Source organism: Fukomys damarensis, unplaced genomic scaffold, assembly GCF_012274545.1.
Source record: "Fukomys damarensis isolate Sample0158 unplaced genomic scaffold, DMR_v1.0_HiC HiC_scaffold_3, whole genome shotgun sequence".
Taxonomy (NCBI): Eukaryota; Metazoa; Chordata; class Mammalia; order Rodentia; family Bathyergidae; genus Fukomys; species Fukomys damarensis.
The window spans coordinates 48,271,440-48,296,678 of record NW_022900915.1 but is presented as its reverse complement, the minus strand read 5'-3'; the positions used below and the strand labels follow the sequence as shown (position 1 = coordinate 48,296,678).

Here is a 25,239-nt window from a genome sequence, read left to right as displayed (position 1 = left end):
GATAAGCATTACTTACAACAGGGCTGCTCAATCAGAAGACATGCCTAGGAATGTGTCCCTGCTGCCACTTGAGTGGGCACTGACCTCCCTAGCCCACAGACACTGAGATGGGTCCCTCACCACCAGGGCACAGTGCACCCAGCTAACATCCTCCCTGTGGATGCAGGCAGGTAGAGCAGGTGACATTGCCCCCAACAGATCAGGCAATGACTGATTAGGCCACATCTAATATACCAGATGCTGCCCTGACAGGTGAGGCAGTGCCGCACCTGGCACACTGGGCCAGGCTGACACCTGACAGATGAAGCCTGCTTTGTCATGGAACACTGCCTGGCTGTGACTGCTCATCTGGCAGATATGGAGCGCGGGGCAGGTGTATGTCTGTGTGCACAGCATCTGTGTGTGGTGTCCCTGTGTGCCTGTAGTGTTTCTGTGTGCACAGCATTGTGTACATGTGTGCAGTGTGCCTGTCTGTGTTTAGTGTGAAGTTACATATGAACCCGTCTTTTGTGTGTATGTATGCACAGGCATTAGTGTGTAGTACATGTGTCTAGTGTACACTTTGTACATATTACATTATGTCCACATGCACATATAAGGACATGGCATGTGTGTGGCACACGTGGCATATACACAGATAAGGCATGTCTTTGTGTGGGTATATGTAGTGTGTGTGTATGTGTAAGTGTGAGTGCATGTGTGTACCACAGTGTGCCCTCACGAGTACACGTGCCCCTGGGATGTGCTCGGCTCTGGTCCTGGTGGCCGCTCTGGGTGCCCCCGGTCTCTCCCCCCATGCCACCCCTCACAGGCTCCCTGGCCCTCGCAGCTGCCCTCCCTCCACTCACTTCCCCTTGGGAGACCCTGGAGTCACAGCCCCGTCCTGGAGCCCTGGTCCTCACCCCTCCTGGCCCTCATCCCACATCCACCCCGGCCAGCAACATTGGTTACCCTGCCTCATTTCAGGCCAGGTCACTCTCTGCCTTCAACAACTGCACTGGAACTCTGTGACACCCCAGCTTCTCACCGTCCCCTCGTGGGCCCTGCTGTTGGCTCCCCTGTTCCTCCTGCCTCTGTCAGCAGAGCCACCAGCAGCTCAGGCCCTGTGCCTTCTCCTGTGCCCAACCTCCCCAGCCCTCCCAGGGCAGCATGTGTTTGGGCCACCTTCCAAATGCACCCAGGACACAGCACAGCCCCAGCATCAGCATGGTGCCACAGGTGCCCGCTCTTCTGTCCTCTCAGCCTCTCTACATCACAGCCACAGTGACAGATAGCGGACGCCATCTGTGTCTCTGCTGGTCAAGACACCACAGGGCTTCCATGCCGAGGCCTCATGACTCTGCCCGAGGCTCAGGGGCTCCCCTGGCTGGTGATACCTTGTGTGCCACCAGTGTCACTGACAGAACAGGGCTGTTGGACAGCTCCGCCAGAACAGGATAACTAAAGATTCACATGGTGACACCTGAGCCCTGCCCAGTGGCCTCAGTCCGGGTCCTCTGCTACCATAACCCATGACCTGAGAGTCATGGTGAGCCCTTCTAGGGAGTGGCAAAACCGAGGCTGCCAGCAGTCTGCTCCAGCATCTGAGACTGGCCTGCCTCAGCATCACAGTGGCTTGCTGCTCACTGGAGAGCTCAGACACTACCTGGAAGCTGTCCGGGCTCTGTCGCTCTGTCTCCTTGTGTGCTCCCACTGTAACTTCATGTCACAGGCTTCTCTGTACATCATCTATTCAAAGACTGTCAGCCCCTGGCCAGGCCTGGCCCATCCATGTCCCTCACACCCTGGCCCTGCTGAACCTACACATGGCCTTGGACTTTGCAGCCGCTGAGATTTCCTGTGAGACTCTGCCCCAGTGCAGGCCAGCACCTGGACAGGAAGGTTAGGGACCCCAGCCCTGGGTTGCACCTTTGTACCAGCTGACAATGGGCTTTGGCATGCCCGTCACACGGCAGGCCAGCTTCACCGTCTCGCCCAGCTCGGCTGTACAGTCGGCTAGCTCCTCTTCAAACTCCGGGGCACCTGCAGGGACACAGGGTGCTGAGCACTCTGTGGGGGCTGTGAGGTGTGCAGACCCCACTGGTCAGTACTGGCAGGCTTCCCCACCCTGTACCAGTCTCCTTGAATCTGCAGGAGTGGCTGCTACCATCTAGCGTCCCAACCCAGTAATTGCAGACACTGGGGGGGGGCTGTGGAGAAGAGTCCACGACAGCTGGACCGGAGGCTTGGATGCACACCCTTCCCAACTGACAGGGTGTCCAGGGATGCTCCAAGCTGGATTTCACATGTGTCCCCATCCCTGGAGACACCTGCTCAGGGCTCTGGGAGGCCACTGCCATGGGCCCCTCACAGCACGGATCCTCCAAAAACCCTCAAGGCTTTGGGGAAGGGGAGAGGCTCGTCTGTCGAAGCACCCTAAGCCCAGCCTGACCCCCAGCATACTCACTCCACACGGACAGGGCCAGGCGCTGCTGGATACCACAGATTTCCTTCACCCACGAACTCTTGATGACGGCTGTCCGCGCCTGCAGCAGGTACTTTCGCACAGAGTCTTCGCGCTCGTGCCACACCTCAAAGGCACGGTCATCCCCTTCCACCTGGTCGTTCAGGTCGATGCTGCTCAGCTGTGGGTGGTGCAGGTGTCAGCAGACTGAAGACTTCTGAGGCTGAGCCCAGGCCCCTGCGCTGCAGGGCCCCAGCCCACGGCCACAGACCTTCATCATGGTACGGAACACGTAACTAAAGGTGTCAGTACGTGAGTCCCGCCGGGGCTTGCAGATCACCAGGTGGTGGCGGAAGAGGAAGACATGGCGCTTGTGGCCCTTCCAAGGCATCCGGGCACCCGGTGTACCCTCCCACACGATGAAGTGGCCCTGGGGGGATGTGAGTGGTTGGTCAGTCTGCACAACCAGCCCTGGGGCACCCAGTGTTAGCTTCCCACCATGGCCGTGGCACACCTGGCGAATGGGCTCCCCGAGGGCCTCCAGGGTGCCTGGGTAGTTCTCCATGAGAGACACGTGCAGCTTGTTCTCCGCACGCTGGGGCAGGGCAGACACCACAGCATAGGCCTGCTCCAGCAGCGCACAGTTCTGCCGATTGCGGGCCTTGTTCCGGATCAGCTCCTGAGGAGCAAGGGGCAGAGTCAGGTCTGGAGAAGACCCAGCCCCACTTCCCAGGCCCACATGGCAGGCTGGCGGGTCCCACCTTCAGCAGAGCCTGGTAACGCTGCACACGCTCCACTGGCTGCTCCAGGTAGTGCTGCAGTGGGAGTGGCGGGGGCTGCGAAGGGTCCCTGGTAGGCAGCGTTTCCTCCATATACTTCTGCAGGAAACGGAGTGGGGGTCAAGTGGAACACACACCCTCGGCTGGGGTCACTCTGAGCCTGTGGATAGCTGGGGTGACACAGCTCGCACCCCATGAGGAGTGGGACACTGGATCAGGGAGCAGCAGGCAGGGCACCTTATAGAACTCCTGCACTGGGGTGCTAATGACCACCGCCTCAGCCTGAACACGGCCCACCAGGAACTCCAGGTACTTCTCGAAAGCCTCCTGGTTCTTGATGAAGCACATAGCCACATCATCATCTGTGTCACAGCGTTGCAGCTCCTTCAGGAAGCTGCCACAGAAAGGACACACAAGTGTACAAGGCTCCCACACAAAAGCAGACCTGTATTGTGGGCACATGTGTGTGCATGTGTGTACATAAATGCGTGTGCCCACCTTTGTACAGTGTATGTTCATATGTGCTTGTTTATACCTTTGCAATGTGTATATACAATGGATATACATATGTGGTATGCACATGGGTGTGCACTATACACCTGCATGCCTTGCATGAGTGTGCAAGAGTGCAGGTGCATGGAGACCTTCCAGGGTGTGCATCTGATGCATGTATGCTGTGCTGGACACACAGGCATGCATGTAAGAGTGTGCACATGGTTGTGTGGTAGGTGAGGACTGCATGTGTTCACAGATGCCCAGAGGGATACATGTGCACGCATGTGAGGGTGTGTGGCAGGCCTTCCTGTGTGTCAGCCAGTGCACACATCACATCACCTGATAGTAAACTGGCAGGCGGCCCATCCCTCCCAGCTCCTGCCCGAGCCCAGCCAAAAGCCTCACTTGCTGTGGAAGCAGCTGATGTCCTGCACATTGCGGAAGATGACCTCCTTCTGGCTGGCCACAGCAGGGGGCACACGGGGACAGCAGTCCAGGTGCTGCATGTGGTGGCTCTGGAGGAAGTGCAGCTCACCCACAAAATCCTGTTCTGAGCTCAGCAGCTCCCGGATGATAGCGCTGGGTGGGGAGCAGCCGTGAGGGGACTGGGGCCATATAGTCATGCATGTATTGGCTGCCCAGGGCCTCAGCTCCTTCTGCCACTGCAGCTGCCACTGCCCATCCAAACAAGGTGAGAGGTACAGAGGAACCCCTCCTTCACATGGAAACCCTGCCAGCGGGATGTCCTGAGGACAGGGCAATGGTGGACACCACAGGCACTGGCCTGCCCTCTGTCCTTGGCCTTCACCCAACCTGGATCAGCATGCATGACCCCCAGAAAGAAATGTGCGGAGCCCCCAGCCCAGAGCCAGGAGGGTCTGCCCTTGCCCAGCACACTCACCTGAGCTTCGACTTGTACTCATCTTCAGACATGGCCTCCCCTGGGAAATCAGGGGCCTCGGGGGGCCCCCACTCTGGTGACAGCTATGAGGGGCAGGCTGAGGTCAGGCTGTGACCCCACATGGGGATGTGGCCAGTGACCACCAACCTCCATGCCTGGCACTGGTACCTTGAGCCTCTTATCCAGGTAGGCTGGTGACACCCAGCCTTGCCGGGAGGGACTGGACTTGGTAGGCTTGGTGCGCACGAGCCAGCGCAGTGGGTGAGCCGCATCGAGCACCTCTACGTACTGCCCCTCCCGCAGCATGATGGCATCCTGCTCAGCTCCCAGGGGGAGGTAGTTGGCAGTGACCACGTAGATGTCAAAGATCTGACAGGGAGAGCGATGCACTGAGCAGGGTGGGAGACAGACACTAGGCCACCCAGGCCCCAGCTGCCCCCAAGGATCTAAGGGAGGAAGGGACTCAAGGCCTGCTGTGCCCAGACTTCAGGGCAGGAGTCCCCAGGTCATGTCACACCTCAGGGCTGCCACCCATAATGGACAGCAGAAATAGGGCCAACAGAGGCCACCACGCTTCCCGTGTCCACACTGCCTCATCACATGCCACCCACCATCCTAAGACCTAACAGGGCGCTAGGTGTGCTACAGGCACAAGACTCATCCAAGTGCGTAAACAGAGGGTTCTGCTAGGAAGCCAGTCTGCAGGAACCTTGTGCGTGAGGACCCAGCTCAGAACCCACTCCTCAGGAGGGCTGACCCTTCCAGGTCCACTCTCAGTCTTGATCACCCACCTCACCACGGGAGTCCCCGTCCTCTGACTCTGAAGAGGACTCCTGCACGCTGGATGAAGGCCGTGAGCGGCCATGCCGGGGCGATGCAGATGGTGTCTTGGACTCCTCATCACTGTCACCTCCAGGCACCTGCAGCTTAGCTGGCGAGGGGTACCAGGGTCATGATGCTCCCAACTGCCCAGGGCCCAGGACGTGGACAGACCCAGAGACCCCACACAAGGGTCGACGGTTCCCACCCAAGGGCACTGGTCTCACCCTGTGTGATCTTGGCAGACACCATCTCAGAGATCTGGGAGGTGAGCTTCTGCAGGAACTCCTCTGTGCCCACCTCAGCAAGTGACAAGTGGCCATGTTCTTCCTCAGCTACCAGGGCCTCACCTGGGGGGCACACAATTACCCAGCATCCCAAAGGCCAGCCTCAGCAGGGGCTCAGTGGCACATAGCTATCTATAGGAGTGATGCTTGGCTGTGCAGGACCAAAGCCTTGCTGGCTCGTGAGCATCTGAGCTGAGGTGTGGCCAACAGGGCCGAGGGTAAGAGGAAGCAAAGCTGCACAGAGGGGACAGTGGGTGACCAGGGACAGTGGACTCCACTGAGGGACAGTGGGTGGCTCCCACAGCTGCAGAGTAGAGGGCAATGGAATGGAGGACGGAGGTGGGAGCGTATCAGACCTACCGTCAGGTTGGCACTGTTTCCACCCCCTGTACTTCATACCCAGGCATCCGCACAGCTTGTGGGACCTGACCTGTCTCAGGTGCATGGGGTCAGAAATAGCTCTGACCCCAGCCAAGGCCTGGACACATCCCTGAGAAGGCAGGGCTCAGCCCCAGAGCCCACACCCAGCCATCGCACAGTCTAGGAGGAGGCACCCACACCCCACATCAGCACAGAGCTTGAGTGCTCACTCTTCCCATACCTTTCCTCTGTCCAGCCAGGCTGGTGACACCTGCAGATTCTAACATCTGTGCAGAGATAGCTTGAGTGGTCCTGGGGGAAAAGCGTGACCTGAGAGGCTGGGGTGCACCACGCCCCAGAAAGGCTAGGGGCAACAGGCCAGGATGCAATTATCGGGGTCCCTGTGCCAGCCGGCCCCAGGAAGCCCTCTCTTTATGTGTGGAAACTGAGGCACAGGAGGCTGAGGCTGGCCTGAGCCCCATGGCCTGCATGGGGAAGGGAGCTCCTGTTCCTCTCCTACCCCTCCCAGCCTAGCCAGGTTCCCACTCACCCCTGCAGGAAAGAGGAAATGAGAGCTTCCTTTGCCTTCTCTGGCTCCTCCTCCTGAGGCACTGTCAGGAGAACAGACCTTCAGGCAAGGTCCCTGACCCCAGACATAAGACCCCAGGTTCCTGGGCCACCCTACCACAATGGAGAGCCTGGGCTGGATTCAGGGGCTTGGGGTGTATCCTAAATCTGTTGTGCTGGGGGTTTGATCTGTTCTTGAGGCCTGGATGGGGTCCCAGGCCTCACAGGGTGAAAGACCACACCCCGACGTACCTGATGCCACCCCCTAACCCACCCATTCACCCCACTCACGGCCAGAAACATGCAGGCTGGCGGAGCACAGGGCCTGGCCGGCAGCGTTGGATGCAATGCAGGTGTAGGTGCCCTGGTGTTGACGGCCCACATTCAGCAGCACCAGGCTGTGCTGCTGGCCCGAGCTAGCCACTGTGTAGCCTGGAGTGTCAGGACCGATCCATAGCACACCCCTCTCTACTTCCTCCCGGAGCCAGTGCACAGCAGGGACAGGCTGTCCTGAGGAGGGAGGCAGGTACCCCATATGGGAGTGGCCAGGGACCCAGCACACCTCCAGGACCCACTCAACCTCCAGAGAGAGCCCAGACCCTAGGTACAAGTCTAATCCCCCTTCTCTGGAAGATAAGGCCATTGCCTGGTTCTGGGCCCGCAGAGACCTTGGTGCCGTCTCTGAGTCTCTGGGGTGAGGTGGGGGCATCACTCCGAAAACTGCCTACCTTCTACCTTCACGGAAAACGTGATGCTAGAGCCCCGCTTCACCTTCTTGGGGGTGAACCTCTCCAGAATCCGGGGTGGCACCAGCTGGTCATGCACATCTGGAAGGTGGGAGTCACTCACTGGTGGACACCCCAAGCCCTTCCACCATGTCTATGCCCCTGCATGGCCCATGCCTCCCCTAGGTCCCTCTTCCAGCCCAGACCCAGGGCAGTGTCCAAGCCTGCCCAGTAGGTCAGTTTACCTGAGGCCAGCTTCTCCTCAGGGTCCTCAGGGCCTGGAAGGCAAAGGGGTCAGACATTAGCACACACTGCCCCCACCCCCGGGCTATGGAAGGTGCTATGGGGCCCAGGTCACGCTGCCATGGGCACAGGCTCCCAACCCTTTGTTGGGCCATCATCCAGGAAGCCAGCCCACACACTCAGTGCACAAGTACTTTCTGCCCCCTCATCCCCCCACCGGGACTGGGGCCTCAGCTAGAGCCATCGTGTGGACACTGGTGCACATAGCAGCTGAAAGTCACGCTTGTGATGCAGGCCAGGCCTGGGTCACATTTGGAACTAACTTTCAGTAAAAAGAGGAAAACGTGGACTTTTCTTTTTTTTTTCCCCACGTGGTTCCACAAGAGGCCCAGGCCCTCTCCCACAGATACCCACCCACTCCAGCCACAGTGACAATGCCCGCAGGGGACACTGTTCTAGGGCTGCATCTCTGCCTTGGCCCGGGGCACCCACCGCGGACCAACAACCGGGCAGATGAGTAGGCAGTGCCCACAGTGTTGCTGACGTAGGCCGAGTACTGGCCAGTGTCCTCCCGGGTAACTGTGATGATCTCCAGGGTGTGCAAGCTCTTCTTGTCTGTCATGCGGATGTGAGCAGATGCAGTCAGAGGCTGGCCATCTTTGAACCAGTACAGTCTGGGGACTGGGTAGCCTGGGGAGCAGAGGGCAGCAGTCAGCACAAAGCCAATACCCATGATCACCAGGCCCAGTCCAGGGCCACCTCCCCACAGGCACCACACATCCAGAGGAAAAGGCCCCAAACCATCATATCTCTGTCTCCTGTGTGCCCTCCTGCATACCCACCTAAGCCTCACTGGCAGTCCCACTACCCGGCCCTCACCTTTCACCTTGAGCTGGAACTTGGCCAGGCGTGTGCCTGGAGTCACCTGCAGGTCCTTCAGTTCCTCCACCACCTGAGGAAGCTGCCCCTCATCTGACTCTGTGCCCTCTTGCTCCCGGCTGGCAGGAAGAACAAACACAGGGGCAGCCTCTGAGTAGACCAGAAAGACAGCCCACAGAGAGGCCACAGAGATGAAGGTCAGATGTGGGTGGACTCTGGGGCTTGGATCAGAGACCACCAGGCCTGACTGGAGGCTCTAGGGTCTGCCTGGTCAGTCCATACCCCATTAGCTGAGCACCACAGCCCTGGACATTAGTCACCGGGCTCAGCAGTCTGTGTGACCACCACACAGCCAGGTGTCCCCAGGTCTCCACAGGCCCCCACCTGGACAAGTATCCCTGGGCACTGAAGTAGGATGAAGTCTCCGTGGCATCGGCTGCAGTGTCGTAGTCTGTGCTGGTCACTGGGGAGAGAAGGGGAGCTAGAGGAAGCCAAGGACATGGCCAAGGACACAACAGAGCTGGGAGACCCTCAGCCTGGTGTCCTGAGAGGAACAGCTGCTTTGGGTCTCCCTATTCCTGGTAGGCACCAGCCTCATGGCTAACTCCCATCTCTCTGACCTAACAGACTGCAACTATCACACTTCTAGGTGCCGGGCAGTGACAGTAACAGAACCTTCATGCTCCAACCTACCAGCCAGGAGGGCTGGAGAGACATGGCTGAGACCTCAGAGCATAGCAAGACCCAGACTCACCACTCTGATGGACAGAGCATGTGTCCTCCACAGAGGTTAAAACACTAACCCTCAGGGGCTTCGAGAGTGGACTTTTGGGAGGTCCTGAGATAAAGCTTCAAGAAAAGACCAGGATTACCACCCTTAAAAATGAGCCAGGCATGGTGGTACACATTTGAAATCCCAGCACTCAGGAGACTGAGGCACAAGGATCTAGACCAGCCCAGACTGCACAGTGAGACCCCATCTCAAGACAAAAAAGGAAGATGAGGGTTGGGCATATGGCTCACTGGTAGGTGGTAGAGCACTTGTTAGCATGCATGATGCCCTGGGTTCAATCTCCAGGACCACAACAAAATAAAACAAAAAAATGCAAACTTAAGAAAAACTATAAATCTAAAGTTCCCAGAAGATCCACACACATCAAAGAGAAACACAGTATTAAAGTACAGCAAAGAATACTGCCATCCAATCACCAAAAAACCAGCAACAAAAAGTGAGATCCCCTTGCCCAAACCCAATGGCCCCAGAGGTTGCTCTGTCTCTGACTGGGACAGGTGGTGGCTCCGACCCTGCCCAGCCCAAACCTGTGCCCTGACTCCCCACCCTGGCAGCACTCACGCTCCACACGGAGCTCAGCCTTGGTGGAGGAGACGCCCACGCTATTCTCAGCCAGGCAGCGGTAGACGCCCATGTCCGCAGGCACCACAGAGGTGATGATGAGCTGGTGGCCACCCTGCTGGTCCTCGTTGATCATGTAATGGTCGTCCTCCTCCAGCAGCTTCCCATCCTTGAACCAGCGCACGCTGGGCAGGGGCTGGCCTGTCACCATGCAGTCGAAGCTCACAGGGTACCCATCCTGCACCTCTTGGTTCTGTAGCTCCGTCAAGAACATGGGGGCTGGGACAAGCAGAGGGGAATGTGAGTCCCCATAGGCCAACAATCACCCTGGCCATGCTGCCCACACCTCACCCAGGGTTGAGTGACATGACACATGGGTTCTCAGGGGTGCGTCCGCAGACCTCCAGGCGGAAGGGACTGAGGCTGCCTGCTGACTTCCCCTCCTGCTCCCCCAGAACTCCTTCTCAGACCCCAAGCTTCTACCAGAGACAAGAGGGAAGAAGGAGGGGGACATGCAGGAAAGGGGATAGCCTTGTGAACCGGGAGATCTAAAGTGTGGAAGTGCTCAAAATCCAAGAGAAGCTTCTGGGCATAAGGAAGCTTCAGGTCATCACCTAGAATCTGCTAATGTCCCAGAGACGCATGAGTCAATGCTGAGACGGAGTCTTAGCTATGCTCGATTGCCAAATTGGTCTCTTTTGACAATTGTTAAGGGAAACAAACCCCCAGGAAGCAAGTGTTCATCTCTGCACAGGTGAGGACCGAGGCTCAGAGAGGCTGAAGCAGCTGCCCCATAGCACACAGCACTTCCCACCTGGCAGCTGCACCTGTTCCCACCTGGTGGCACTCTACTGACTGACTGCAGCCACCACAAGCTTCTCCAGGCCCCACCCACCGCTCCTCCTCCCCCACCTGAGGCCCAGCTCCAACCTGGTCGAGGCAACTGCCCACTCACCAGCATCAGAGGGCTGCAGGCCAGGCTCTGGCTCCCGAGGCATGGCAGGATTGGGCACCACCTTGCCTATACGCATCTCCACTGCCCGAGGCCCCTGCTCCGTGAGGCGGATGTCCACCGTGACACCCATGGTGGCAAACATGTCCTGAAAGCAGGTGCTGGCCCGGCGGGCCTCTTCGAGTGCTTCGAAGCGGATGCAGATGAAGCGCTCATCCTCGTGGTAGGTCTGCCCGTGGTCAGCAGGCTCCTCCAGCTCTGCAGGGCCCTCATCGGCGCTGAGGAAGAGCTCCTCATCCGAGACCTCAGCTGGGCCCTTGGTGCGAAAGAGCCGGTGCAGGCGCCGGGCAGCCCGTCGGAAGGCTTCGTCCAGCTCAGTCCCCGAGGAGCTCTCAGCCTCGCTTTCCGTGCCACTGACCACCACACAGGCGCTGTGGCTCACTTGACCAAACCTGCTGCTCACCCGACATGTGTAACGGCCAGCATCGACATGGCCCAGGCCAGTGACCAGCAGAGAGCAGGTACCATCCCCTAGCTGGTCCATGTGGTAGTGTCGTCCATCTGTCAGCTCCACCCCATCTTTCAGCCAGCAGGCCTGCACATCTGCCTTGCTGGCCACCACACACTCCAGCCGCAGGGCATCACCCACTTGTGCCTCTGTATCCCCAAAGGTGCGGGAGAAAACAGGCCTTTCCTGCTGCTTTATCTCCTTGCGGACCTTGTAGCCTTTGAAGGCAGCTTGGATCTTCACAGCTGCTCTGTCCATGGAGGGGTCACCCAGACCCTCAGTGCTCGAGTCTCCTGGAGGCAGGTGCGCAGTGGGGGGCTGCTCCTGCTGTCTCTGGGGCTTCACAGAAGGGGTAGCTGGGGCTCCAAGCTGGGGGCACAGAGTGCAGTTTCACAGTAGGGCAGGGAAAGCGGGCAGGTGTGCTGTCCTGTCCCCACCCAATGGCAGCCATAGGAGCATCACTGACGTCCAGGTGCCCACTGGCCTCTACTGATATGGCTGTGAGGAAGAGCAGGAGGCCAGTTCCAGCTCTTTAGAGGTTCAGTGGCAGCTGAGGAGATAAATGGATGTGCGGATGGAAGGCCAGAGAATGGACAGGTGAATGGAGACTCAGCAGGTGGACAAGTGACAGTGGGTAGATGGGAAATGTCTGAGTAGATGGGTAGATAGAGAGTGGCTCGGTAGGCAGATGAAGGGATACACGCATGGAGGATGGCAGAAAGGGATGCACAAAGGGTTAGCAGTTGTGTAGGTAAACTGATAGATAAATGAACAGATACAAAAGAGAAGGAGGGATGTACAGATGGATGGTGGACAGGGGGAAGATGGAAGAACAGAAGATGGATGTTTGTACGGATGCATGCAGAAGTGGTAGATAAATAGATGGGTGGTGGTGGACAGGGCAACAAACAGATGCTTAAGCAGTTAAACAGGTGCATGGATGCAGAGTGAGAGATAGTGGATGAGCAAATGGAGGAATTTAACCACAGATGAGTTGATCAGTCACAGATAGGTGGATGGATGATGGGTGGGCAGAAGGATGGATGGACAGGCTAAGTGGACAGATGAAAGATGGTGGTAGATCATGGGCAGAAGGATGGATGGACAAGTGCCAGATGCACTGATGGACAGCAGAAAGGATGGATGGCTGCGCAGAAGCTCCATGAGTGGCTGTGAGGAAGGAGGAGTGCACAGAAACTGGACAGACATCTCCCTGTGCCGGGCAGGAGGCTCACCTTACTGGTCAGGGGTGAGGCCCCAGGCCTGCCAGCTTTCTTGAGGTAGGTCACCAGAGAGGGGGTGCCTGCCCGTGACTCGTCGTCTGAGCTGGTGTGTGAGAGGTCAGCCTCTCCGGTGCGAGCCAGCTCATCTGCCGTAGAATAGCCCTCAGAGAGGTCAGGGGCCACCTCCTCCACCTCCTGCCTCAGGCACTGCACACGGCTGTCCTCCTCAGGCAGCTCACTGATGGAGTCCAGTGTGGGCTCACGGCTCATGCGGCGCTTCCGGGCCAGTGCCTCCCAGAGCAGGTGCAGGTCACCCTCCTGGGCCGCCTCAGGAGGCAGGCTGGGCTGCATGGGAGCCTCATGCCCAAAGTCAGGGCTCAGTATCACTGAGAAGAGCAGGAGGCCAGTCAGTAGGCCAGGATGGATATGGCCCAGACACACCTTTGCTGCTAACCCGCACAGACCCTGGGCTGTAGCCTCAGCGGACCCCTGCTTGCACCTGGCACCAGGTACTTCTGCAAGGTCTTGGACCTCTTGGTCCGCTGCAGCCACTGAGGGTCTTGGAAGCTCTACACCTCAGCCCTCCCTGCGCTCCCAAGGCCAGCTTGTCTGTCTAGTGCATAGGCACAAGGTGACCAAAGGAGGAAATCTGTCAAGTCTAACTGGGCTGTGTCAGCCCTCTCTCTCCCTGCTACTAGAAGAGGAGACAGAGATGCACAAAAGACTTAGTCCACCATCACCCAGGGAGGAGACAGCCAGTGCATAGGCCAGACACAGCGGGGAAGAGGCACTAAGATGAGGGAAGGGGCCTTGGAGCAAGGGGTAGGCTCAGACTGAGAGTGGGGTCGGAGAGTTGCGGTGCCTCGAGGTGGGGAAGGGACAAGTGGCTCGAACACCAGACAGTCTTAGCACCCAGGGCAGGCTCAGCGAGCAGGGGCTACTGTGTGGGAAGGACCAGCACTCTTAGAGGGCCATGCAGGCATGGAGGACAGGATGGAAAGCATAGGGACACCATGGGCTGCCCCCACAGGGGCAGGGGTAATGATCGGAGGCTCAACAACATGTAGTCCCACTCATGTCACAAAGATCCCCCAGTCCTTTCCCATATTCCAAACCCCAGACGCACCCTGGAAAGTGGCCACCTTGGTGTCCAGGCCCTGGGCAGGACCACAGCAGTACTCGCCCTGGTCTTCCTCCTTAAAGTCCCTGATCACCAGCATCTGCTGCCGGCCACGAGAGACAACCTCAAAGCGTCCACTGTGCTGAATGAGCTCTGTCCCCTTGTGCCACACAACCTCTCCAACCTCAGCTGCCACTTCCAGCTCCAGACAGACGTCCTCACCAGCTGCCACCTGCCGGGACTTGGGGTCCATGGGCATAGGAGGCTTGGGCTCAGCAGGCCCAGGCTCAGCAGACTCTATGGAAACAGCATACAGACAAAGGACAGAAGAGGACAGGCCCATCAGCCCAGCTGCACTGTGGAGCCAGGCCCACCCGCACTGTGGAGCCAGGCCCACCCACCTAAGGGTAGAAGGGCTACTCACCCAGCTGGACCATCTGGGGCAGGTACACAGGCTCTCCCGCACCAGCCGGGCCTACGGCTGCCACACGGAAGCGATAGGTTTCCCCAGGGGCTAAGCCATCCACCACACACTCAGGCCCCGGAACCAGCTCATGGCACAGCTGCCACTGGCCCGTGGACCCCTCCTTCATCTCCACCCTGTAGCCACAAAGACCCCCACCACCATCACTCATGGGAGCTGCCCAGGACAGTGTCACCGCATGGCTGCTGCGTGCCACGACCTCAGCATCCTCCGGGGGATCAGGGAGTCCTGTGGGAAAGAGGAAGTCAGTGGGCCCGCAGCCCTAGCAGCCACTGGGGACTGGCACAGAGCCTGCCAAGTCCCATGAGGCTTAGGGAGCAAAGGATGTGGCATGATGAGACTGTGCCCAAGCCCAGTTGGGGTGGGGCCACCAAGAGCCCCAGCACCTCATGGAGGGGAGACACTCATCCCTTCTGCCCAGCCCCCAGTCTGAAGGAGGGGCTCCCCAAGATCCATGCAGGACCCAGCTCTCTGCTACCCGAGGTCTCACCCCAACCCACCCAGCACGGACAGCCACGCCGAGGCCACAGCATCACAGGCAGCAAAGGTGACCTCGCCAGCATGGCACGGACGGGCACAGTGCAGCAGCAGGGCATGATGGCTTCCGTCAGAGGTCACTGTCCAGTCTGCATCGTCGGCAAGCACTGCCGCACCATTGAGGTACCAGATGGCTTCGCCCATGGGCACTGCCTCACTGAGCGTGCAGGAGAAGCAGGCCTGGTCACCTGCCCGGACTGCCACATCGTGTGGGGGTTCCAAGACCTCCAGACGCCAGCCTGCGGGATGGAGAAGGGGTTGAGTGGGGACCCCTGGCAGGGCCACCTGGCTGCAGGGTCTGGGTCACTGCCCACTGCCAGCAGCCTGTAGAGCTTGGGCTAGGAGCAGTCTGGAGCCCCATTTCCTGACCCCTCCCCAGCCCCACGCCCCAGTACGGCTGTCTGGAGAGAATCTCAGAGGCTGATGACCCCTTCCCTGGCCCATAGGTGGGCAGGGCATCTGCCAAGGCTCCACCGACTGCTCCCTCCTCCAGACTCCAATCCTCAAGAGAGGCAGGGATCTAAAAGGCCAGCCTGCCCCTTCCCACCTTACACCCCGAGTCACCTCTAACGGTGAGAAAAGCAGAGGTGACCACATCCCCAGCCAGGAAGGTGACCCGGCAGCTGTTCTGTGGCCGCAGGTTCTTCAGCAGCAGCAGGTGGCGCAGGCCGCCCTCAAAGTAGACGACCTCAGCGTTCTCCGATGTGTGCACAGGCTTGTCGTCCAACAACCACGTGTGCGCTGCCACCTCAGGCCGCGACAGCTGGCACTCAAACAGCGCCTCGCCCCCCTCAGGCACATCCACATTCTCAAGGCCACGGACCACTGTGTTCTTTGCTGCAGGGGGGGGACAGCGGCTCAGGGGTACAAGGCCCCTAACAAGGCCCCAGGAGAGCCCCCAAACAACACAAGGCCAAGCAGAATGCTCCCCAATAAGCACCTCTGGTGGCATGGGGCACCTGGCTGCTTGGGACATCTCCATCTCCCAGGCACTCATGAGAAAGCACAGCCCGCCCGGCTTGACCTCAACACCAGGCAGAACCTGCCCTCCACCTATGGCTCTCTGCGCACCAGGGCCGGTTCACCCCAAACAGCACTCAGGCTTGTGGTGCCCCAGGACCCTCTCCTCACTCGCTCACACCAGACACCAGCCCAGTCCACGGCCCATTCTCCCTCCTTGCTACACAGTCACAGAGCCACCCTCAGCAGCCAACAGCCCTAACTCAGCTCCACTCAGCACCAGGTGGGGCAGGCACGCCACCTCCCAGGGTTGTCCTGCCTGTTCAAGTCACCTGCCTCAAGGGATGTCACCACCTGCCCCTCCACGCCCTGCCGGCTGCAGCTGCCTGCCAGGAACCTCACCTTGCACTTGTAGCAGTGCCACCACTCGGGTGCCCGCAGCCTCACAAGAATAGATGCCACTGTCACAGGGCAGGGCCGGCCTGAAGGTGAGCCTGGCCACGGTCCAGTCCTGCTCTATGATGACACGCTGCCCATCTGCACACACCTCCCGCTCGTCCATCTTCCACAAGGCCTGCACAGGCCGTGAGTACTGGCAGAGGAGCTCAGCTGAGCCGCCCTCCTCCACCACCAGGTCCCGCATGGCACTGACCACCTCCACCATGGGATCTGTCGGCCAACATGCCGGACACCATCAGCGCTCCAGACAGCACCACGTAGCCCTCCCCTCCCACCATCTGGGTTAGTGGCTTGGCAGCAGCAAGCATACAGCATTGGTAGGTGACAGCATGCCAGTGCTGCCAGCCTGTGCTGGTGACAGGGACCTACCACAGCCACCCAGAGCCCTGCAAAAGACAGCCCCTGTTGTAGATGGTATCTGGCCAGGTCATGCAGTCCTGAGGAAAATTCTTCTTGCCCTGAGCTCTCCTCCAGGATCCTTCAGGTCCTGGTTCAGCACATCCACCCACTCCAGTAGCCTCATCAGCCCCCTTGGGCCCCTGGCCAGCCCTAGCTGCTGAAATTCTACTCAGTGTGGCTACTGACCCCAGGGACTTGGATGACCCTAGTCTTCTACAGGGCACAAGGAGGCCTCTTCACAGAAGCACCAGGGCAGTGAGTGCCCTCCCTGTCCAACTATCTCTAACTCAGATGGGCACAGAGACCCCAGTGGAGCCCACAGTAGGGAAAAATGTGAGTAGGGCCAGGTCAGGGCCTGGGGTAGGGGCCTCTCCTTCCGAAGCCCAGGAAGGACCCCTCAGCCTTGACCTTTCTGAATGGGGAGCTGGAGGGGCCAAGCAAACAGCAATGCACCAACCTGCACAGCAGGGGGCACAGGGCTGGCATCCAGACAGACTATGCCCTGAGCTGGAAGTAGGACAGGACCTGCCCTGGGAAGGCAGCACACACAGGCCCTCCCACTCCCCCAGAAGCCCACAGGAAGCGTGCGGGCAGAGGAGGCAGAAGCACCAGCTGAGGGGTCCCCACTGGCTGATACCTTTGACCAACAGCTTGGCTGTGGATACCAGGGGCCCAGTACGGAAGGTGACGGTGCCTGAGTCAGCCACCCCCAGGCCTGAGAGCTGGAGGGAATGGATGGTCCCATCGCATACAGCAATGGTGCTCTGGGGGCTGTCCTGCAGCAGGGCACCATCCAGCCACCAGTGGGCCTGCGGCCCCCCTGCCCGAGACACCTCGCAGGAGAAGACAGCCACCTCCCCTGCGAAGACATCCACATTCTGCAAGCCACGAACCAGGCACGGTGCTGCCTCTGTGCAAGAAGGCAAGAAGGAGGCTGGGCTGGAGCGCCCTGGGATCATCCAGGTGGAGCACCTGGCTCAGTACTGCAGTGGTGGAACGAGGTGCAGCACTGAGTCTGCTCTTCAGAGACAAGAATGTCTCCACTGACCTGACTTATGATAATGAGGGATCTCAGGAGGGGCCCTAGACTGCTTCAAGATGCAGCTGTCACCAGAGAGACCAGGTTCAGCCTTGCCCAGCAGCCTCTGGGATGCAAGGTGGCTGGACATCAACCTCTGTGAGCAGACTCTCCAACAAGATCTGTGGAGCTTCCCACCATTGCACTTGGAGGGCTTGGACCTCCAAGCACCCGACCTCTGTACTCATGGCCTCTGCATCCCTTTTGTTCCCAAGTGGACCCCGTGTAACAAACTGACCATGAGCTATCCCAGCAAACTGATGACAGCCGCATAGCAGTGCTGGTGTAACCTGCTATCTGCAGTTGGCATCTGAAGGGGGCAGTCTTATGGGACTGGGGCCTCGCAAGGCAGGGCCCGTGTCACCTCTGGATAGACAGCACCAGAACAGAACTACAGGATACCCACGTGGTGTCTGATGCAGAACAAAGCCACACACATCCAGCATTCTAGTCAAGTGTTGTGCTGTGAGAAAACAGTGAGCATACTGTCCTCCCAGAGTGGTAGGGCTCTTGTGTGCTGTCTGCCTGGCATGTCAGAATGGGACATGAGAGAAAAGTCCTGAGACCCACCTTTGATCTGACACCACCAAGCCCAGGAGGATCACCTGAGCTGGGGTCTGGAAACCCAGCCAGCTGACCTGGCCTGGTCACAGAGGACATGGTGGTGCCACCCACTATGAGCCCACCCAGCTCAGCCCCAGCACAGCTCCAGCATGCAGCCCCATAGTACCCCACACCCTGTTTGAGGCAAGGCAGTGTGGATGAGCTCTTCATGGCATGGGCGCCCCTCTGACCAGGATGGGAGGAACAGCCTCAGGGCTGCTGCCGCCAGGGGTTCCCCTGGGAAGTGACACCTCCTTCCCAGGGCTATAGAAATGGATGCTCCTTCACCTTGGGATGCATTGTGTGCAGAGGTCTCTGAAGATTCCAGGGCCCTGATACTGGATTCACCTGCTCCCTGCCCATCACACGAAAGGATCCATACTCAGGGAGCTCCCCAGGAGCCCCATGCTCACTACACAGTCCCCTCCTTCCTGTCCCCTCTCAGGCAGACATTCAGGTGACCTCCACAGATGGAGAAAGAGAGGTTGAGAGTCTGACACACACATGCCCAACCCCCAAGCCCCAGGCCAGAGAAGAGCAAGACCAAAGGTTTCCTTTACAAAAGAAAAAAGACACCTCCACCCTGCGCTTGTCTCTATGCACTTGGCACATGCCAGCCTGGGCCTCCTTTCAAGATAGAACTGTCCACAACTGTCAAAGTCCAGCTGCCTCCACCCTGAGGGTCATGGAGTGATGAGGTGGGCAGGACTACTTGCAGATACCAGTACTGAACGGGATGAAGCCGGTCAGGGAGCCTCCATACCCTCAGCAAGCCCTGCCTCAGGAGCTGCTTCATTCTCTTCTCCACTGACACTCCCACACTGGCCCCCACATGCAACCTGACCACCTCCCCTTCCTGTGTGTCTACTCCTATTTGGATGTCCATTTGCACAACCATGCCCAGGGCTCTCCCTAAGCCACAGTGGGTGACAGGAGCTGACCTACCCAGGATGGGGAAATCTAGCCTAGGGCAGGGCCCCTCTCCACTGTCTCCCTGTCTAGCTCCCTTAGCAAACTAGTAGTTCCACAAGGTCAAAGCAACACAGGCCCATCTTGAGGTCGACGACTTGACCAAGGATATAAGTTCGGAAGGTCTGTTCAATGGTGAATGGATGAATAGTTGGCTGCTAGGTGGAAAGATGGGTGGGTGGCTAGGTAAACACATGGATGGGTGGTAGAAGGGTAATAGTAAATGGGTGGGCAGATGGATGAGTGGATAGGTGAATGGATGATCATGGATAGTCAATAAATTATGGGAAGATAGATGAATAGATGGTGGATAGGTAGCTAGATGTGAATATGGATGATGGACAAATCATGAAGGGGGAGAGATAGATGGGTGGATAATGGGGAGATGAGTGGTGTGGGTAAATGGATGAGCAATGAGTGGGCTGTAGGGACCAGTTTGAGAACCAAGAGTAGGACAAGGGAAGAGCACTTAAAGCAAGCACTAAGCTAACCAGCTCTGGAAGCAAAGCACCACCCAAGTCGAAGATTCCTAAAATCCTGTTGTGTGCTGGGGTAGTGTGCACTATGTCCGAATCCATACACACCAGGGCTATGCTGCTGAATCCACACCTCTAAGCCCATCTGGTGAGCAAGCATGTGTTAATGTGGATGTGCATGCACACATATAGTTTTTGCCACAGAAGTCAGGAAGGCCCTGATTCTACCTCAGAGCCCACACCCACAGCAGCCTGGCTCTGCAACTCCCTCCTGCGGACAGTCCTGTCCTGGAACCACACACAACACAGAATTTCTGAAGGAGGCCTTCACCAGCTCACCCTAGTGGCTCTCCCTGGCTCTAGTGACAAGGCCTTGGGAAACTGCCAACCTTGGGCAAGATTGCTGCAGGAAGTTTTGGGTTTCCAGCCCTCTCCATAGCTGCCATGGGTACCATGCTGCCTGTCCAGGGAACAGGCATTTCCAAGCAAAGGCTGGATGTGGAAGCAGCTGCCCACCTGTCACTATAAGCTGGGCTTCTGAGCTACAAGATCCTGCTTGGAAAGCGACAGTTCCAGCATCATCGAGGGTCACCTAAGGAGGGAGAGAAGCTGATTGGCCCTGGTGGCCTCATCCTGACCAGGAGTGCCACACTACCCCCCACTCCTGATGGGGACTCATCAGTTCCCCAGCCCCATCTCTTCACAGAGGTCCTTCCCAGGTAGAATTGGACCTTCCCAGCCCAGGAGGGAAGGTCCTGGAGCCCCACCTTGTGCAGGGTGAGTGAGTGGAGTGTGCCGTGTTCCACAGTGATGTCGTTCATCTCATTGGCCTGTAAAGGCACCCCAGCCAAGGTCCAGTGGGCCTCCTGGCCTGAGGCCCTGGATAGCTGGCACTGGAAGTGGGCATCCTGGCCTTCGCTGAGCTGCACGTTCTGCAGGGGCTCCAGGATGGTCACCTTGGGGGCTAGACATGGGGAGATGTGGGCGTCAGCCTCCATATCTGTGTTCAGGATGCCCCATTCAGCAGAGGTCCTGCCCTGCACCCCACCCATTCCTGACAATAAACCCAAGGGTGGGTGTTATCAGCTCCTTCCCACCCAAGCTCTGACCCGCTTAAATGCTGGAGATGACCAGGGGTGGAGCTGTCCCTCACAAGGACCAAGAGATGAGGAGTGAGCCCAACACTGGGGAGCCCCCCACAACCCCTGCCTGTGCCTGGCTCAGCCCTCAGCCAGGAACTCTCCACCCTGACACTCTGGGGCCACAGGAAACAGCTTGGCCCAGGCACCTCCCTTGCAGCACCCAGCCTGCACATCCCCTCCCAGGAGCAGGACTGGAGGTGCTGCACCTCTCACGGTGAGCTGAGCCGAGGACGTGTGCCTGCCCACACAGAAGGAGACAGTGCCGGTGTCCTCGGGCGTCACACCCTTCAGCTGGAGGATGTGGGTCCGACCGTCCCGCAAGGCCATCTCTGTCACCTCGTTGCTCTGCAGTGGCAGCCCCTGGAGATGCCACTGCACATCTGCAGCCCCAGCCTGTGACACCTCACAGCTGAACTCCACATCCTCATCGGCCTGTGCCTCAGCATCCACCAGCCCCTGCACAATGGTCACTTCAGGTTCTGGGAGACAAGAAAAGCCTCTTTCAGCCCAGACCACATTTCCTGCAACCTTGGCTCTGGGAAGCAGTCTTGGCTTCCAACACCCTTCTGCCACCCCACACGACCTGTCACCTCCTGTTCTCACCAGTACCTGCCTCCCCTCAAGCCAAGGGGCTAATCTGTCTTCAAGACAGCAAATGCCCATCCCACCCAGCACTGCAGCTGGCAGGGTAGCTGTCCAGGACTACAGGCTCAGTGTACCCTGCTAACACTCCTCACATGAGGCACAGCCACGGACAAGGGCAGGGTCGAGAGAAAGGCAGCCTGTACTCCCAGAGCCAGGCCCACCTGGAGCATGTTCTCAGGGAAGCAGGGTGGCAGGACAGCTCACCATTGACCCTGAGGGAGGCCGAGGTCTTCTGGCCGCCCACTGCACATGCATACTCTCCCGTGTCCTTGGCCTCCAGCCCATGGACCAGCAGCTCGCACATGGCCCCCTGGCACCGCATCTCATATTTGGGGCCAGCACACAGCTCCATGCCTTCCTTGAACCACCGAACTGGGGCCCCAGGCTCCACCTCACTCAGCTGACAGCACAGCCTGGCCATGCTGCCTGCCTCCTGCTCCACACTCTGCAGTTCAGTCTGGAACCTTGGCTTGGCAGCTGGAACAGAAAAGGACACTCAATGCCAGGCTCCCAGCTGATCACCCCAGTCGTTGGCTCTTGGGATGATGGAGAACAGTGGCTTACCTCGGACCGTGAGATGAGCCACGCTCTGCCGGTGGCCCGTGTCACATATGTAGTCACCTGCATCCTCTGGTTCTGCCCCACACACCTGCAGCTCAGCCACCAAGCCTTTCTGCAGCATTTGGTACTTAGCACAGGGGAAGAGCTGCAGGGCACCCTTTCGCCACTCCAGGCTGGCTCCTGCCCGGCTCAGCTCACAACTCAGGTGTACAGTGTCCCCCTCCACCACTTCCTGGGCCTGCAGCTCCCGTAGGAACCACACAGGTGCCGCTGCAGGGGGTAGGGGGAAGAGTGAGGGCAAAGGAACCACCGGTCTCTACAGGGTACAGCCAGGAGGAGTGAGGGACCATGGCAGGGCGGGGAGGTGACTGCAGACCAGTTCTGGGATGGCTGAAGAGCTAGGGGTACAGCTAGGATGATGATCCGGGGTGGGCTGTTAAGGCCACCATGGAGGAAGTGCACAGGGCAACCAGAGGAGGAAGTGGGGAGCCTGCAGGGCAAGGAGTATAAGGGCAGGAGCCTGAGCATCCCAGGAACAGGGACACAGGACCCAGCCTCAGCTGGGATCACAGGTGTAGGTGGGTGGGCAGCACCCAGGCGCATCCCAACCCCCATTCTTTCTGAAAGGCTGCAGCCTGAGCTCCACAACAGTGGTGCCCACCTGTGACTGTGAGCATGGCGCTAGTGGCCTGTGCTCCACAGGTGCAGCTGTACTCGCCCGCGTCCTCCCGGCGCAGGTCCTGCAGCAAGAGCTCTGCAGTGCAGCCCTGCCGCTTCAGCTCCCGGCGCCCATCAGCCTGCAGCTCCAGGCCACCCTTGCTCCAGACCACTGGGGCATCAGGTACCAAGAGCTCACACCGCAGGCTGGCTGTGGAGCCCTCTTCAGCCTGCAGGTTCTGTAGTGGCTCCCGGAACACCACCTGTGGGGCTGGAGGAAGGGGCAGCTTGAGACACACACACCTGGCCCAGGGAAGCACCCAGGACTGAAAGGGGATCACAGGTCTTGGTGGGCCTCAAGGATAGGGAAAGAGAAGACATACCCAGGAGTTCTCGGGTGACTGCCAAGAAACTCAGCCATACCAAAGGCTGACCTCCCAACACTTAAGGCAGGGATTCCCCTCAGACCTTGCAGAGCTGGCTCTTGTCCCCTCAAGACCACACCATGTCCCTCATATGCCAGGGAAGGCTTGATCTCCTCCTGTGGCCAGATATGAGGGCATGGCTGTGTCCCAGTCTCCAGGGAAGGTACGGTACACCATTCAGAATCCTACACAGGGCTCTGTGCCCCAGAGATCCGGAGATGCCGGAGATGTGGCAGGCACTGATACCCCACAGAACCCAGTGCATCGAGGACAGGCCGCAGAGCTCAGCATGAGGACCACCTCCTGCTCTGGAATCAGTCTCCAGCCAGAGAAGCATCTTCGTAAAGCATGGGAGGCAGAGCCTCAGAGAGACAGAGGCAAGGATAAGACGACAAAAGAACATAAGCAGAGAAGTCTGCCACTCACAAGGTCTGGCTATGAGAGATCTTTGGGGAGGTAAGAACAGGAAACATTAAACCAGGCAGTGCTGTGACAAAAGAACAGACCACACAGTGAAAAGGACCAGAAGACAAATGGGACAGTACCGTGGCAAAAGGCAGGGAGGACAAGGGCAAGAAACAAAGCAACAGCAGAATACCTTACACTACATGGTAACAAAGGGACATTACCACTGATGTCCAGCGTGGCTGAGGTCCTCTCCTGCCCACACACACACGAGTACTCCCCAGAGTCTGCCACGGCCAGGCCACGGATCTGCAGCTCGCACACGGCCCCGTCCTGCCTCAGCCTGTGTCTGTCCCCCTCTCCGAGGGTCTCTGTTCCTTTCCTCCACTCCACGGGGGCCTCTTTGCTCAGCACACACCGCAGAGTGGCTGTGGCCCCTTCCGTGGCCTCTTGGATTCTCAGATCTTCTATGAACCTGGCAGGCACGACTGTGAAGGGCCAACCAGTGACTCAGACATGGGACAGCCTACAGCTCTTTACACAGGACAGCAATACACAGGCACTACATATTACCATAGGACCACACGTGAGCAGGTGCAGGCACATGGGAGGGGTACGTGTCAGGGACAAACACAGTGCACAGTGGTGTGGACAATGACTTGAGAACATTCCCTGGACAAGGACAAGGGGAGGCGGGACATGCCCAGCTGACCCAGGCAGAGGACAGGTGGCCATGGGATTGTCACAGGAGCTGTGCCATACGAGGACAGAGATGGTGGTGACAGTTTGTAGAACCAAGCCACATATTCATGCGGTCACACGTGGTCTTTACCCTTGACAGCTAGCGTGGCCATGGTCCTCTCCTGTCCACACACACACGAGTACTCCCCAGAGTCCGCCACAGCCAGGCCACGGATCTGCAGCTCACACACGGCCCCGTCCTGCCTCAGCCTGTGTCTGTCCCCCTCTCCGAGGGTCTCTGTTCCTTTCCTCCACTCCACGGGGGCCTCTTTGCTCAGCACACACCGCAGAGTGGCTGTGGCCCCTTCTGTGGCCTCTTCATTCCTCAGACCTTCTGTGAATGTGGCTGACAGGGCTGGGGAGGTCAGAAAAGCACACACTCATTCACACTCCTGAGCGCATGAAGAGGATGGACGCAGACACCACAGACAAGACAAGAGAAACCCACCACCTTCTACACACGCTCAGCAAGGGCTGTGGACCGTGCCTTCCCTCCGTCTAGCCAGCGCATGTGTCACACAGAACCAGGAAACATGGCGGCGATGACAGGGACATTGGGCATGGGGGACATAAAAGTGATGAGACTACAATACAAATGGGAATGGAGAGGAACAAGGCATTGGAGGCCAACAAATACAGGTCCACATGGCCGCACGTCTTTACCCTGGATGGTCAGCGTGGCTGAGGTCCTCTCCTGCCCACACACACACGAGTACTCCCCAGAGTCTGCCACGGCCAGGCCACGGATCTGCAGCTCACACACGGTCCCGTCCTGCCTCAGCCTGTGTCTGTCCCCCTCTCTGAGGGTCTCTGTTCCTTTCCTCCACTTCACGGGGGCCTCTTTGCTCAGCACACACCGCAGAGTGGCTGTGGCCCCTTCCGTGGCCTCTTCATTCCTCAGACCTTCTGTGAACTTGGCAGGCAGGGCTGGGGTGGTCAGAAAAGCATGAACACAATCACATGTCAAGCAAGCGGAAGAGAGGATGTGGACACTGCTGATGCCACAAAACCCTCTGCACACGACCACATGACAGATGTGCCGA

General features: G+C 58.6%; 1 protein-coding gene across 2 annotated transcripts in view; it reads right to left on the bottom strand.

Moving 5' to 3' along the window:
- Window positions 1-25,239, bottom strand: part of Obscn (obscurin, cytoskeletal calmodulin and titin-interacting RhoGEF) — a 100,170-nt gene that overhangs the window by 23,581 nt on the left and 51,350 nt on the right. For both annotated transcript variants that reach the window (XM_033768010.1, XM_033768015.1), the window contains exons 33-69: window positions 24,860-25,123; window positions 24,288-24,551; window positions 23,680-23,943; window positions 22,630-22,896; window positions 21,972-22,238; window positions 21,612-21,884; window positions 20,969-21,241; window positions 20,388-20,584; window positions 20,137-20,212; window positions 17,132-17,404; window positions 16,039-16,305; window positions 15,241-15,513; window positions 14,640-14,915; window positions 14,080-14,367; window positions 13,662-13,952; window positions 12,548-12,921; window positions 10,808-11,681; window positions 9,853-10,131; window positions 8,883-8,961; window positions 8,499-8,617; window positions 8,112-8,309; window positions 7,622-7,654; window positions 7,380-7,478; window positions 6,943-7,161; window positions 6,635-6,695; window positions 6,326-6,396; window positions 5,665-5,787; window positions 5,410-5,549; window positions 4,787-4,987; window positions 4,619-4,701; window positions 4,123-4,296; window positions 3,460-3,616; window positions 3,205-3,321; window positions 2,958-3,122; window positions 2,715-2,873; window positions 2,447-2,624; window positions 1,909-2,022 (exon numbers count right to left, since the gene is read on the bottom strand). In XM_033768010.1, coding sequence (XP_033623901.1) covers window positions 1,909-2,022; window positions 2,447-2,624; window positions 2,715-2,873; window positions 2,958-3,122; window positions 3,205-3,321; window positions 3,460-3,616; window positions 4,123-4,296; window positions 4,619-4,701; window positions 4,787-4,987; window positions 5,410-5,549; window positions 5,665-5,787; window positions 6,326-6,396; window positions 6,635-6,695; window positions 6,943-7,161; window positions 7,380-7,478; window positions 7,622-7,654; window positions 8,112-8,309; window positions 8,499-8,617; window positions 8,883-8,961; window positions 9,853-10,131; window positions 10,808-11,681; window positions 12,548-12,921; window positions 13,662-13,952; window positions 14,080-14,367; window positions 14,640-14,915; window positions 15,241-15,513; window positions 16,039-16,305; window positions 17,132-17,404; window positions 20,137-20,212; window positions 20,388-20,584; window positions 20,969-21,241; window positions 21,612-21,884; window positions 21,972-22,238; window positions 22,630-22,896; window positions 23,680-23,943; window positions 24,288-24,551; window positions 24,860-25,123 — 7,830 coding nt within the window. The remainder of the gene's footprint in view (window positions 1-1,908; window positions 2,023-2,446; window positions 2,625-2,714; window positions 2,874-2,957; window positions 3,123-3,204; window positions 3,322-3,459; window positions 3,617-4,122; window positions 4,297-4,618; window positions 4,702-4,786; window positions 4,988-5,409; window positions 5,550-5,664; window positions 5,788-6,325; window positions 6,397-6,634; window positions 6,696-6,942; window positions 7,162-7,379; window positions 7,479-7,621; window positions 7,655-8,111; window positions 8,310-8,498; window positions 8,618-8,882; window positions 8,962-9,852; window positions 10,132-10,807; window positions 11,682-12,547; window positions 12,922-13,661; window positions 13,953-14,079; window positions 14,368-14,639; window positions 14,916-15,240; window positions 15,514-16,038; window positions 16,306-17,131; window positions 17,405-20,136; window positions 20,213-20,387; window positions 20,585-20,968; window positions 21,242-21,611; window positions 21,885-21,971; window positions 22,239-22,629; window positions 22,897-23,679; window positions 23,944-24,287; window positions 24,552-24,859; window positions 25,124-25,239) is intronic.